The sequence below is a fragment of the Ranitomeya variabilis genome, chromosome 1 (assembly GCF_051348905.1).
Source record: "Ranitomeya variabilis isolate aRanVar5 chromosome 1, aRanVar5.hap1, whole genome shotgun sequence".
Taxonomy (NCBI): domain Eukaryota; kingdom Metazoa; phylum Chordata; class Amphibia; order Anura; family Dendrobatidae; genus Ranitomeya; species Ranitomeya variabilis.
The window spans coordinates 954,791,957-954,805,793 of NC_135232.1; the positions used below are offsets into that span (position 1 = coordinate 954,791,957).

A 13,837-nucleotide genomic window follows, 5' to 3' on the forward strand; every position below is an offset into this window, starting at 1 on the left:
ATTCAGCCTGTCTAGCAGCTGCGGAGACACATAGATAATCTACAAGCACGCCGAAATACTCGGAGAACACGTGAGCATGCCAGGAAAACTCGAGTAACGAGCACACTTGCTCATCACTACTAATAACCGATGTAATGTCACTAGTGAGTAGCCGGGAATTAGTGATGTCTTTCTATTGTAGTGAGCTAGAAGAGCTCAAACTGGTTGATTTTTTGCAAGAGCCTCCGGACCGCTCAGTAACTGCGCTGGTGTAATGTACTGGGACAGTAGAGCCTAGTGGCCCATGCAGCACTCCTATCCTCAGTCTTATCTTTCTAGCTTTTGTGTAACTGTTGCTGAGCTGTGCTTGGGCTTCTGTCAGGTTTTTGCAGACTAGCATGATCCACAGCTATCTTTGTGGTCGGTATGGTCACAGAATGTGGCTCCCGATAGGCATTGTTACTAGATGGTAATAGATTTTATCCAAAGCTGCATTGTTTTTCATGTGCTTGTGTAAGAACCCCTTTATAAAGTTATATTACTTTGTAGTGTCATCTGTTTCCCAAATGCAAGCATGATTACCTGAGCATTGGAGCTCCAATTGTTAAATATTTGGACCAATTTAAAGGGAACATGTCACTCTGAGAAAGGCTAGTTACCTGCAAAGGAGGAATAAAGTGATATTCTCTCTGCTCACTTCCAGTCATTGGGGAGATGCAGGGGGCTGTAACAATCACTATACAGTGAGCGCAGTGTTCGGCAGCAATCTAGAATGCTGTAGATAAGCCCCGAAAGGCAGTGGCCGCAGCTCATTGCTCAAAAATGAGGTGACAGGTTCCCTTTAAACTTTTACTGTTTTTATGCAAGTCGATGGGAGACATATGACTCTACGGAATCGGTGAAGGACATCCTTTCACTGGGCACGTCATGAGCCTTTTACTGCTCTTTCATGACCGAACATTTAAACATCTCATGTATGGGTGACAGAGAATATAAACAAAGCCTAACCTATGTCATTAAAGGGAACCTGTCACCAGAAAAAACATTATTAACCTGCAAATATGGAGTTAATGTGCAGGTTAGTGGCATTACCAACCTGCCCAGTGACTGCTCTTAGCCGGGGAGAAAACGAATCCCCCTTCCTGCAGCGTTCCGGTGTCGGTCACAGGAGTGGTTCCGATGCTGGTTAAGTCGCCACTCCCAGTATACAGAGCGTCAGCTGTAACCGCACACCCCCACCCAACACTGAGAGGCAGCCGGCCCCAATGCAGAGCGGTAACCAGCCGCTCTCTATACTCAGAGCGATGACTGAACCGGCACCGGCCCTGTGACTGAGACCGGAACACTGGGGGGAAGATAAAGTTCACTTGATAAATGCGGAGGCCAGTCAGGTTAATAATGCTATTATCCTGCAGATTAACCCCATATGTGCAGGCTAATAGCTTTTATTCTGGTGACAGGTTCTCTTTAAGTAGCTTACAATGTATCCAGTGTTAGTCTATGGGTGTGTACCACTGTTAGGCCTTTTCTTCACCAATGCTAAAAACATATTGTGGACCCAGCCGTAAGTTAAAGGGGTCGTGCCACGAATAAAAGTTAATTTTAATCAAGAGATCTTGGAATAAAAATAAGTTTCACAATTGGATATGTTTAAATAAAATGTACCTGTGCTGAGCTAATCTTATTAATGTGCCCTGCTGTGTACTGTGTAATGGCCGTGTCTGACCGTACAGGAACATGGTCTGAGCATACCACGGGGAGAAGGCATAAGGTACACAGACATTACAGCACGGGATCACAGCTGATTCTTTCTTTGCGCTAAAATATTATTTCACGATCCCATACTATAATGTCTGTATAAGCTTAACAGTGGAAAATTGATGGGATTAGAGCTAGCTCCGATCGTATGAGTCAGTCAAGGTGCCAGCTCTGTAAATGCTGATACTCGCTCTGTGTTGTCTAGTTTGAGCTCCTGGGCCCCCTTCATAGAGCGTGAACTGCTGCTGACATTAAGGGGTTAATGTTGTGCTACAAGAAGTTATGGATTTAGAATCAAATTATTCATAAAATAATGTAGTAATATTTAGCACTTTTTTTTATTTTAGGTTTTAAAATTGCCTAACAGGAACAGCCAATAGTACATGCAAGATGGCCGACAAACTGACCAGAATAGCCATTGTTAACCATGACAAATGTAAGCCAAAGAAATGTCGTCAAGAGTGCAAAAAAAGTTGTCCTGTTGTGAGAATGGGTAAGTACAGTTTTGTGAAGACGGATGCTGATATCCGGTTTAGAAGTGCAAGCTCCTAGTTGATTCTATTCCGGTGTCCTTTAGGCCATCACACACTGCGGATTCCATTGCGGAATTTTCCTCAGCGTTTTTGATAAATCCGCAGTGCAAAACCGCTGCGGTTTTTACTGCGGATTTATCGCGGTTTTTATTGCGGTTTCCGCTGCGGTTTTTCACCTGCAGCTTCCTATTGGAGCAGTTGAAAAACCTCTGCTGATTCCGCACAAAGAATTGACATGCTGCAGCATGTGCACTGCGGATTTCATTTCCCATAGCATTACATGGTACTGTAAATGCATGGGAAACCGCTGCCGATCCGCAGCATAATCCGCAGTGTGTGCACATACCCTTAAAGGAATAATGCTTCTTCTGTCACCACCTAACCCTGAAGTGAGCAGTGCTGCACTACCTCTTTAACACCGTGCCATAAATTGACATATTAAAGAGAACCTGTCAGCATGATTTTGTTATGTAAAGACACAGCTGCAATGGCGCTGTAATGCTGATTAAATTGGTTGCTTTGAAGAAATCTGCTTTGTTTTTCTTTAGTCGCCATCTGAAGTTTTCTGCTGATTAGATTTTAGTGCCTGAGCTGTGGAGTCTGTATCCATTTTGGTGGAGTCGGTATAAAATGGACCAACTCCAAAAATATGTAATCAAATGACTACAGTAGTACAATGCAGGATGTGATGAATATCTACTATATAATTGTCTAAGGGTCACTTCCGTCTGTCTGTCCTTCTGTCTGTCACGGCTATTCATTGGTCGCGGCCTCTGTCTGTCATGGAATCCAAGTCGCTGATTGGTCGTGGCAAAACGCCCACGACCATTGCCACGACCAATCATCGACGCGCACAGTCCGGAAGAAAATGGCCGCTCCTTACTCCCCGCACTCACTGCCCGGCGTCCGCATACACCCCTCCGGTCACAGCTCACACAGGGTTAATGCCGGCGGTAACGGACCACGTTATGCCACGGGTAACGCACTCCGTTACCGCTGCTATTAACCCTGTGTGACCAAGTTTTTTACTATTGACGCAGCCTATGCAGCGTCAATAGTAAAAACATCTAATGTTAAAAATAATTTAAAAAAAATAAAAAATGATTATATACTCACCTACGCCGCCTTTCCCGCTCCTCGCGATGCAAGCGGCACGGAACGGTGGTAAGGAAGGTCTGGCAGAAGGACCTGCCATGACGTCACGGTCATGTGACCGCGACATCATCACAAGTCCTGCGCGGAAAGGACCTGCCGTGATGTCACGGTCATGTGACCGCTACACGGTCATGTGACCGCTACACGGTCATGTGACCGCTACACGGTCATGTGACCGCGACGTCATCACAGGTCCTGCGCGACAAGGACCTGCCGTGACGTCACGGTCATGTGACCGTGACACGGTCACGTGACCGCGACACGGTCACGTGACCGCGACGTCATCACACCCTGGGACCGGAATCTGCCGCCTGCACCCCACACAGGCGACAGAGCTACAACGCGCCTGCGGAAGGTGAATATATGTTTATTTTTTATTTTTTTTAACCTGTGTCATACGTAGCTGGGCAATATACTACGTGGCTCTGCTGTATACTACGTCACTGGGCAATATACTACGTGGCTGGGCAATATACTACGTGGCTCTGTGCTGTATCCTACGTCACTGGGCAATATCCTACGTCACTGGGCAATATCCTACGTCACTGGGCAATATCCTACGTCACTGGGCAATATCCTACGTCACTGGGCAATATCCTACGTCACTGGGCAATATCCTACAAACAAAAAAAGGTCACAGCGCTCCATCCAGGTGTAATGGTTAAAAAGAGTTGTCTTTATTATGCCATCAAAGCAGCAACGTTTCGACCTAAATAGGTCTTTTTCAAGCATACATATAGTAAAAAGGGCCGGCCTTAAATAGTGTGGATACCACGCAGGGCACCAATCACCATCCAGTCGCCACCCACAGACCATAGACATTACAAAAATACAAAACAGACATCAGACATCCACATGTTAAAAACCAACTAGCGCCAATATACATAACAATATTCCCACACCAAAATACATTGAATTTATACAAACTGATAAATGTAAACAAAAACCTGTGCAATCCACTTGGTGCATTCCGGTTGTCATGGAGATCTCCACCAATCCACATAGGGCACGGGCATGATTTAAGCCAATCAGATATCACTCAGTTCGCCGCCAAAACAGGTCTAAACACCTATCAGTAAAACCAAGACAGTCGGACATATCCATGTCTCCACTTAAAGTTGCCGTTACAAGCTCCTAGTGAGCGTCACAGACTCACGTCATTATCCGGCGTCCTGTCCCGATCATCAGAAGGCGGTGATACGAGTGCGCAGGCGCCCCATAAACAGGAAGTGTCCATGCAATGGTCCGGCGTCTAAACCCGGTCCCCGGATAGCGGCGATGCGAGTGCGCAGGCGCATCGCAGACAGGAAGCATCCACACACTGTGGAACAACCAGCCAGCGAAGCCACCCGCCCACTTCACACCCACCGCATCATGTGACACAGGGTAGCGCCGATCACCTAGGTGATAGGCATAACATCCGCAGCTCTAGCAGAATCTACAGGAGAGATAATCATTCCCCATTTGGATTTAACTGAACTAAATCCTATCTTGCACATATATTAAAACAACCATCATATCCTAACATGCATTATTAGTGTATAATTTAAAGCAACAGTCGGGGGGCAAATGGAGGGAAACCAAAGGAAAATACACATAAATAGTGAATACCAATCTTGATATTATTCCCAGGCATCCCATGCCTCCTGACAACCGACTGTGGCCATCACACCTAAAAGAGAAAAACAACAAAAAATAGTTAAACACGTATCCCTAATGGATGTCAATTAAAAACAAATACTGATGAATAACCCATATCGTATAATATCTAGCTTAGGACACACAAGCATGGAAATCGCTGGGCAATATCCTACGTCACTGGGCAATATCCTACGTCACTGGGCAATATCCTACGTCACTGGGCAATATCCTACGTCACTGGGCAATATCCTACGTCACTGGGCAATATCCTACGTCACTGGGCAATATCCTACGTCACTGGGCAATATCCTACGTCACTGGGCAATATCCTACGTCACTGGGCAATATCCTACGTCACTGGGCAATATCCTACGTCACTGGGCAATATCCTACGTCACTGGGCAATATCCTACGTCACTGGGCAATATCCTACGTCACTGGGCAATATCCTACGTCACTGGGCAATATCCTACGTCACTGGGCAATATCCTACGTCACTGGGCAATATCCTACGTCACTGGGCAATATCCTACGTCACTGGGCAATATCCTACGTCACTGGGCAATATCCTACGTCACTGGGCAATATCCTACGTCACTGGGCAATATCCTACGTCACTGGGCAATATCCTACGTCACTGGGCAATATCCTACGTCACTGGGCAATATCCTACGTGGCTCTGTGCTGTATACTATGTAACTGGGCAATATACTATGTAACTGGGCAATATACTATGTAACTGGGCAATATACTATGTAACTGGGCAATATACTATGTAACTGGGCAATATACTATGTAACTGGGCAATATACTATGTAACTGGGCAATATACTATGTAACTGGGCAATATACTATGTAACTGGGCAATATACTATGTAACTGGGCAATATACTATGTAACTGGGCAATATACTATGTAACTGGGCAATATACTATGTAACTGGGCAATATACTATGTAACTGGGCAATATACTATGTAACTGGGCAATATACTATGTAACTGGGCAATATACTATGTAACTGGGCAATATACTATGTAACTGGGCAATATACTATGTAACTGGGCAATATACTATGTAACTGGGCAATATACTATGTAACTGGGCAATATACTATGTAACTGGGCAATATACTATGTGGCTGGGCAATATACTACGTGGCTGGGCAATATACTACGTGGCTGGGCAATATACTACGTGGCTGGGCAATATACTACGTGGCTGGGCAATATACTACGTGGCTGGGCAATATACTACGTGGCTGGGCAATATACTACGTGGCTGGGCAATATACCACGTGGCTATACATATTCTAGAATACCCGATGCGTTAGAATCGGGCCACCATCTAGTTTTTTCATAAGAATTTGGGAAAGTTGTGAAATGTTCTATAAATGTCTGTTCTGTTCCTGATCGGTTTTAGTTGATTAATGTATTCTACAATTTATGGACGTGCTCAGTAGTGAAGCCTTTATGAGGGAGTCGGAGGTTCGGCTTACCACAGCCCTGTTTGGGGCACATGGGCCTGGCTGTACTCTGGCTCTTCTCCCTGTCTGTGACTTCCCGGCCCCTCCACCTGCCTACATGATTGCTCACTCTCTGCACTGGAGAATCCTTAGTGTAGGATTTAGGCTGTGTGCACACATTGCAGATTTTGATGCGTTTCCGCAGCGTTTTTTGGATTCGTGGAATTGCATCAGATCCGCAATGTAGTACAGTAACAATGATAATCAATGGGAATTTGAGAATTGCTGTGCACATGCTGCGGAAAAATCCATGCGGATTCCGCAGCATTTCAGTTTTGTGTGAAAATGCAGCGTTTCTGCGCCCATTGACTATACATTGAGTAAGGCAAATCCGCACATCAAAAAACGCATGACAATCCGCATCAATTCCTCATTAAATCCGCAAGCATTTTGGCCTGCTTTTTCTGCCAAGAGATGCAGATTCTGTGTGGAAAATTCTGCAGGCCAATCCGGAACGTGTGCACATACCCCTACAAGTCTGTGTTTGTATCCTAAGAAAGAAGATCCCTTTTATGATGTCGGTTTAGGGCCTAAGTAAGGCCCCCATAGCTGTCCTTTGTCCTGTTTATACCTAACTGGCAGTAATATATTGGAATCTCAGGTATTCAAGCGCAAGACCATTAAAGAAGATAGATCAAAAACACAAATACTAAAAATACAATTGATTATTTTTTTTAAAGTCACAAACATAGAAAAATAGAATAAAGACATGGATTTTTAAATAAACATTTTCATTAAGGCTATGTGCACACGTAGCAGAATTGCCGCGGAAATATCCGCGGCAATTCTGCGCCTCCTGCCGCGGGTATATCGCATGCAGAATTTGCATGCATATACCCGCAGAAAACTAGCGTTTTGCAAGCATAATTAGCTTGCAGAGTGCTAGCGTTTTCCAAGCGATCTGTAGCATCGCTTGGAAAACTGTTTGACAGGTTGGTCACACTTGTCAAACATAGTGTTTGACAAGTGTGACCAACTTTTTACTATAGATGCAGCCTATGCAACATCTATAGTAAAAGGTAGAATGTTAAAAATAATTAAAAAAAATTAAAAAAAGGTTATACTCACCTCAGCGGCTTCCGTTCCTAATGCTGTGTGTTCAGGACCTTCCATTGACGTAGCGGTCACGTGACCCGCGGTCATCGCAGGTCCTTCACACACACCACAGAAGCCGTTGAGGAGGTCGGGCCGCCAGAGGGTGAGTATATCGCTATTTTTTATTTTAATTCATTTTTTTTTTACCACTTATATGGTGCCCAGTCCGTGGAGGAGAGTCTCCTCTCCTCCACCCTGGGTACCAACCGCACTTGATCTGCTTACTTCCCGCATGGTGTGCACAGCCCCGTGCGGGAAGTAAGCAGATCAATGCATTCCTATGTGTGCAGAATCGCCGCGATTCCGCAATTTTAATGAACATGCTGCCTTTTTTTCTGGATTGCGATTCCGCTCAGGAAAAAAATGCAGCATGTGCACAAAAAATGCGGAATGCATTCTGTTACATAGGATGCTTAATGTTAGCGTTTTTGTCGCGGTTTTATAGCGAAAAACCGCGAAAAAAACGCAAAAAATCTGCTACGTGTGCACACAGCCTAACAGTTGCCAAATATCTCAAATGAAAATATGAAAAAAAACCATTCAGTATTTCTCTAACCCTCTGCTTCTTCAGTAGGCGGTCTCCTCAATGTTGGGCTGCCGTCCCTGTATAAATGTGATTGGTGGTGTGTCATCATTGAGAAGGACCTCCCTCTGGACTCTCCCAGGTTGAGAATGAAAAGATTGCAATGTTAGCTGTATTGGATCTTTTCCCACAGAATGTGAATCTGCTCCTTTCACATGCTCTACAACATTGCTTGCAGATCTATTTACATGTAAATTATGAAATGGTTAACCTTGCATTGATCTTTTTTCATTTAATTTTAGGAAAATTGTGCATTGAAGTCACTCCTCAAAGTAAGATTGTATGGATTTCAGAAACCCTTTGCATCGGGTGTGGAATCTGCATCAAAGTGAGATGATTGAAATGTTTTTCTTTTTTTTTATTTCTTTTTTTTTTTTTTTTAAAGGTAATCTGTCACCATTTTGTTGGCTTATAAACCATGCCCATAATCTTTGAAATCATTCAGAAGGGGTTCCTGCAACGTTCTACCCCTTTAAATCCTCATAGGTGCCCATGCATACCCTTTAAAATCGTGTTTTCTACTTGCCCCGCAGTACATGTAAATTGCGCGGTTCGGTCCATTGGGCTAATCCAGCACCACCCCGGTCCCTTCCAATGCCATCATCCACACAGTGCTTGAAGTCTCGCACCTGCGCAGTGTTATCGGAGACATGTCGCACCTCACTGCCATTTTGAACAGCCAGGGAGCTGGTGACTTACAAGTGAAGCCTGTGCATTACATGACTTCGCACTGATGGTCTCTGATTCCGCCGTGTCAGTGTGATTTTTCGAGCACCATGTGGATGCCGTAGAGCTGTCATACACTTCCATCCAGGTAGAAGAGGTGGTGTTTGAAGGAACCGGGGCAGTGCTGATTGCAAAACACTTTTTTGGAAGTATGCTGAGGCACTTAGATGGTATAAAAGGGTTCTAGGAACCCCATCTATATGATTTTAATGGTGATAGGTTTGGTTTATACCTGATTGCAGGTTCCCTGTAAATGGATTCATGGTCTTAGGGGCTGTTCACATGTGTTTTTTTGCTGACTATAAGGGCAGAGACAGACTGCCGTATTTCTCGTGCGAGAGAATCGCATCACACTGCAGGGACTGGCCAGCACCTCTCCTGACCCGGGCATGATGGATTACTATGCAGCTGTCAAGCTCCGGTCAGTAGAGCCGATAGTCAGTACTTGTTTTACGATGCGATTCTCGCACAAGAAATACAGCAGACTGTCTCCGCCCCAAGGCTGTTTTCCCACAATGAGATTTTCGGTAGTTTTGCTGCATGAAAAACGCCTCGTCTTACAGTTCCAGCAAAGGGGACATGGCTATCAATAAAGTTTTGATAAAAAGCAGAAATTATCTAAAACAAAGCAGCTGTATTTGAAACATGATAGAGCAACAAGAGACAGAAAATACAAAAATGTAAAAACGCATGTAAAAAATAAAGGCACTTGCACAATGAAAAAACACAAGTAACCTAATTTACTAAGTAGATGCAGAAAATCTGCAACATCAAAAGCTCATCTTGAAAACTGAAAAAAATAAAAACTGAGATGTCAAGTTTTTATCTACTTTGTCACAGTTTAAAATCGCACATTAATGTCTGTGGGCCTGTGAGAATTGGAGCACCACACTGATCGCATCCTAAGGCCGGCGTCACACTCAGCGTAGGGAAATACGGACCGTATTTTACGGCCGTAATACGCAGTAATTTTCCCAAAACACTTCCGTATCCAATGCGAGGATGCGATTTTTACGGACAAATGTATCCGTGTGTCATCCGTATGGCGATTTTTTTTATTATTTTTTTTGCGCAGGCTTGCAAAATGGACAAATCATGGATCCATCGGCTAAAATATTCCTAAAAACATATATACAGTCTATCTATCTATCTACTGTATATATGTTTTTAGGAATTAAACACGCCAGTGTGACGCCGGCCTTATGCTATCCGTTTTTCAAGGACTCTTAGAAACTACCATATTTTTATTTATTTACTTTTTTAAGTGATTAAATGCTGATGGTGAAAACTGATAAAAATTGGTTGTTTTATTTTCTTTCTTTATCCTGCAAGAAAAAAAAACATCTGAATGAGGCCTAAGCATAACATGACATATAGTTGTGCTCAAAAATTTACATACCCCTGCAGAATTTTTGCTTTCTTGGCCTTTATCCAGAGAATATGAATGATAACGCCAAAACTTTTTCTCCACAAAGGCCAAGAAACCAAAAATTCTGCCGGGGTATGTAAACTTTTGAGCACAACTGTACAAATATCTTTAAGTGACTCTCTTGTACAGTGATGAAATTTGATGTGGTGTCTATGGAGTATTAGTACTTGGTGCTCTCTTTAGCTTCTCCTTGCTGTTAGAGATGAGTAATCCCGAACTTAAAGGGGTTGTGCACTACTTTCAATTAACCCCCCAATATATCCCCCTGGGGCCCCTAATGAATTTTGCAAATACCTTATGTCGCCTGTGAGCGGCGCTATGCCAGCGGCTGAGTCCGGGTCACGTGACCCTCAGGCTGCAGCCGCCGCTAATTTCTGCCGACGTCACGTCAATTTCCAGACTCTGGAAATTGACGTGACGTCAGCAGCAGGCGTGACCCAGCCTCCACAGACAGCGGTCACTCATCACGAGTGACTGGGCTGTGGGCGATGCTGGGGTCAGCCTGCGGGGCTATGCTGGAGGCGGGGTGGTCTGCTGTGCTGGAATGTGCGGCCGGTGCCGGGGTCTACGTGCAGCGGGGAGAGTCTGCGCGGTGGGTCTGCGGCCGGCGCTGGGATCTCCTGGCGGTGCTGGGATGTGCGGGGGGTCTGCGGGCTGTGCGGTGGGGTCATTGGTGTGTGTGTCTGTGTGCAGGCATCGTCCGACGGGACTACAAGTCCCATCTGGCTATGCCTGCTACAGTGACAGTGAGTGACACATTAGCCAATGATGGGACAGTAGTAGTCCCATCATCTGGCTAATGTGTTGAATGTATAAAAAAACACAAACATACTGCATACAACATAAATACATACAACATGCATACTACATACATGCAACACACTACATACATGCTACACTACATACATACAACATACTACACACATACAACATACTACACACATACAACATACTACACACATACAACATACTACACACATACAACATACTACACACATACAACATACTACACACATACAACATACTACACACATACAACATGCTACATACATACAACATAAATACATACATACAACATGCATACTACATAGATACAACATACTACATGCATGCAACACACATGCAACACACTACACACATGCAACATACTACACACATACAACATACTACACACATACAACATACTAAACACATACAACATACTACACACATACAACATACTACACACATACAACATACTACACACATACAACATACTACACACATACAACATACTACACACATACAACATACTACACACATACAACATACTACACACATACAACATACTACACACATACAACATACTACACACATACAACATGCTACACACATACAACATGCTACACACATACAACATGCTACACACATACAACATGCTACATACATACAACATAAATACATACATACAACATGCATACTACATACATACTACATAGATACAACATACTACATGCATGCAACATACATGCAACATACTACATACATGCAACACACTACATACATGCAGCATACTACATACATGCAGCATACTACATACATGCAGCATACTACATACTTGCAGCATACTACATACTTGCAGCATACTACATACTTGCAGCATACTACATACATGCAGCATACTACATACATGCAGCATACTACATACATGCAGCATACTACATACATGCAGCATACTACATACATGCAGCATACTACATACATGCAGCATACTACATACATGCAGCATACTACATACATGCAGCATACTACATACATGCAGCATACTACATACATGCAGCATACTACATACATGCAGCATACTACATACATGCAGCATACTACATACATGCAGCATACTACATACATGCAGCATACTACATACATGCAGCATACTACATACATGCAGCATACTACATACATGCAGCATACTACATACATGCAGCATACTACATACATGCAGCATACTACATACATGCAGCATACTACATACATGCAGCATACTACATTCATGCAGCATACTACATTCATACAACATGCGACACGCTGCATGCAACATGCGACACGCTGCATGCAACATGCGACACGCTGCATGCAACATGCGGCACGCTGCATGCAACATGCGGCACGCTGCATGCAACATGCGGCACGCTGCATGCAACATGCGGCACGCTGCATGCAACATGCGGCACGCTGCATGCAACATGCGGCACGCTGCATGCAACATGCGGCACGCTGCATGCAACATGCGGCACGCTGCATGCAACATGCGGCACGCTGCATGCAACATGCGGCACGCTGCATGCAACATGCGGCACGCTGCATGCAACATGCGGCACGCTGCATGCAACATGCGGCACGCTGCATGCAACATGCGGCACGCTGCATGCGGCACGCTGCATGCGGCACGCTGCATGCAACATGCGGCACGCTACATACTCACCATCACTTGTCACTTTGATCCCCGAAGCCAATGTCACCTGTAAAAAATATTAAAATAATAAAACTATACTCCCTGATCCGCAGAAATCCAGTTAAAACGAGTGTCCCACGATGATCTCCCGTGGAGAGCATTAGCTGATGCGACCACTCTCCATGGGCTCCAGGAATACAATGATGGAAGGTATCCTTCCGCACTGTATCCCTCCGCCACTGTAAAAAATAGTCCCTACTCTCACTTGTGGCACTGCTGTGTGAGAAAGTTCCCACACAGCAATGCCATAAAGTGAGACCAATGAACTCAGGTAACCTCAGTGATAAACTGCAGGAGCCATTGTCTCCTGTCAGTGTGTCACTGGAGGCCCTATAGAGCACTGACATCACTCGATGTCACTGTTCTATAGGCGAGATCGTTGTGGGACACTCGTTATTAATTGGACTGCGTCAGACAGGGAGTATACGGTTTATTATTTCTCCTACGTATCATTGGGGGACACAGGACGAATGGTGTTATGCTGCTGCCACCAGGAGGACACTAAGTTAAACACACACAAAAGATTAACTCCTCCCCTGCAGTATACACCCACAGGCTGGACAATCCAGAGCCAGTTCTTACTTAGTGTCTCAGGAGGCACTTGGGTCCTCAGGACCCCACCAATTTTTTGCTTTTAACGGAAGGGAGCGACAGGCAAATTTTCAGCTCTGATCTCTCCCGCACCAACAACGGGCAAGTACATGGAGCGTTCCTCCTGTATCCTTTCCCGCGTCGATGGATGCCAGCCCTGGCTCACTTTCCAGTGTGGCGACGGTTCCTTAGCGTTCCGATCTCCCTCCCTCCCTTTCAGGCGACCACGGGGACTAATCATCCACCTAAGTCTCCTGGAGCCAGGGCACAGCCGGACAGAATGTCATGGCGTCCGTGCAGCCGTCCACTGCATCACCACTGAACATAGCGGAT

The 13,837-nt window shown here is 44.7% G+C and overlaps 1 protein-coding gene across 2 annotated transcripts in view; it reads left to right on the plus strand.

Moving 5' to 3' along the window:
- ABCE1 (ATP binding cassette subfamily E member 1) overlaps window positions 1-13,837 on the plus strand; it is a 46,629-nt gene that overhangs the window by 3,411 nt on the left and 29,381 nt on the right. For both annotated transcript variants that reach the window (XM_077279271.1, XM_077279272.1), the window contains exons 2-3: window positions 2,085-2,230; window positions 8,510-8,595. In XM_077279271.1, coding sequence (XP_077135386.1) covers window positions 2,128-2,230; window positions 8,510-8,595 — 189 coding nt within the window. In that variant the 5' untranslated portion in view covers window positions 2,085-2,127. The remainder of the gene's footprint in view (window positions 1-2,084; window positions 2,231-8,509; window positions 8,596-13,837) is intronic.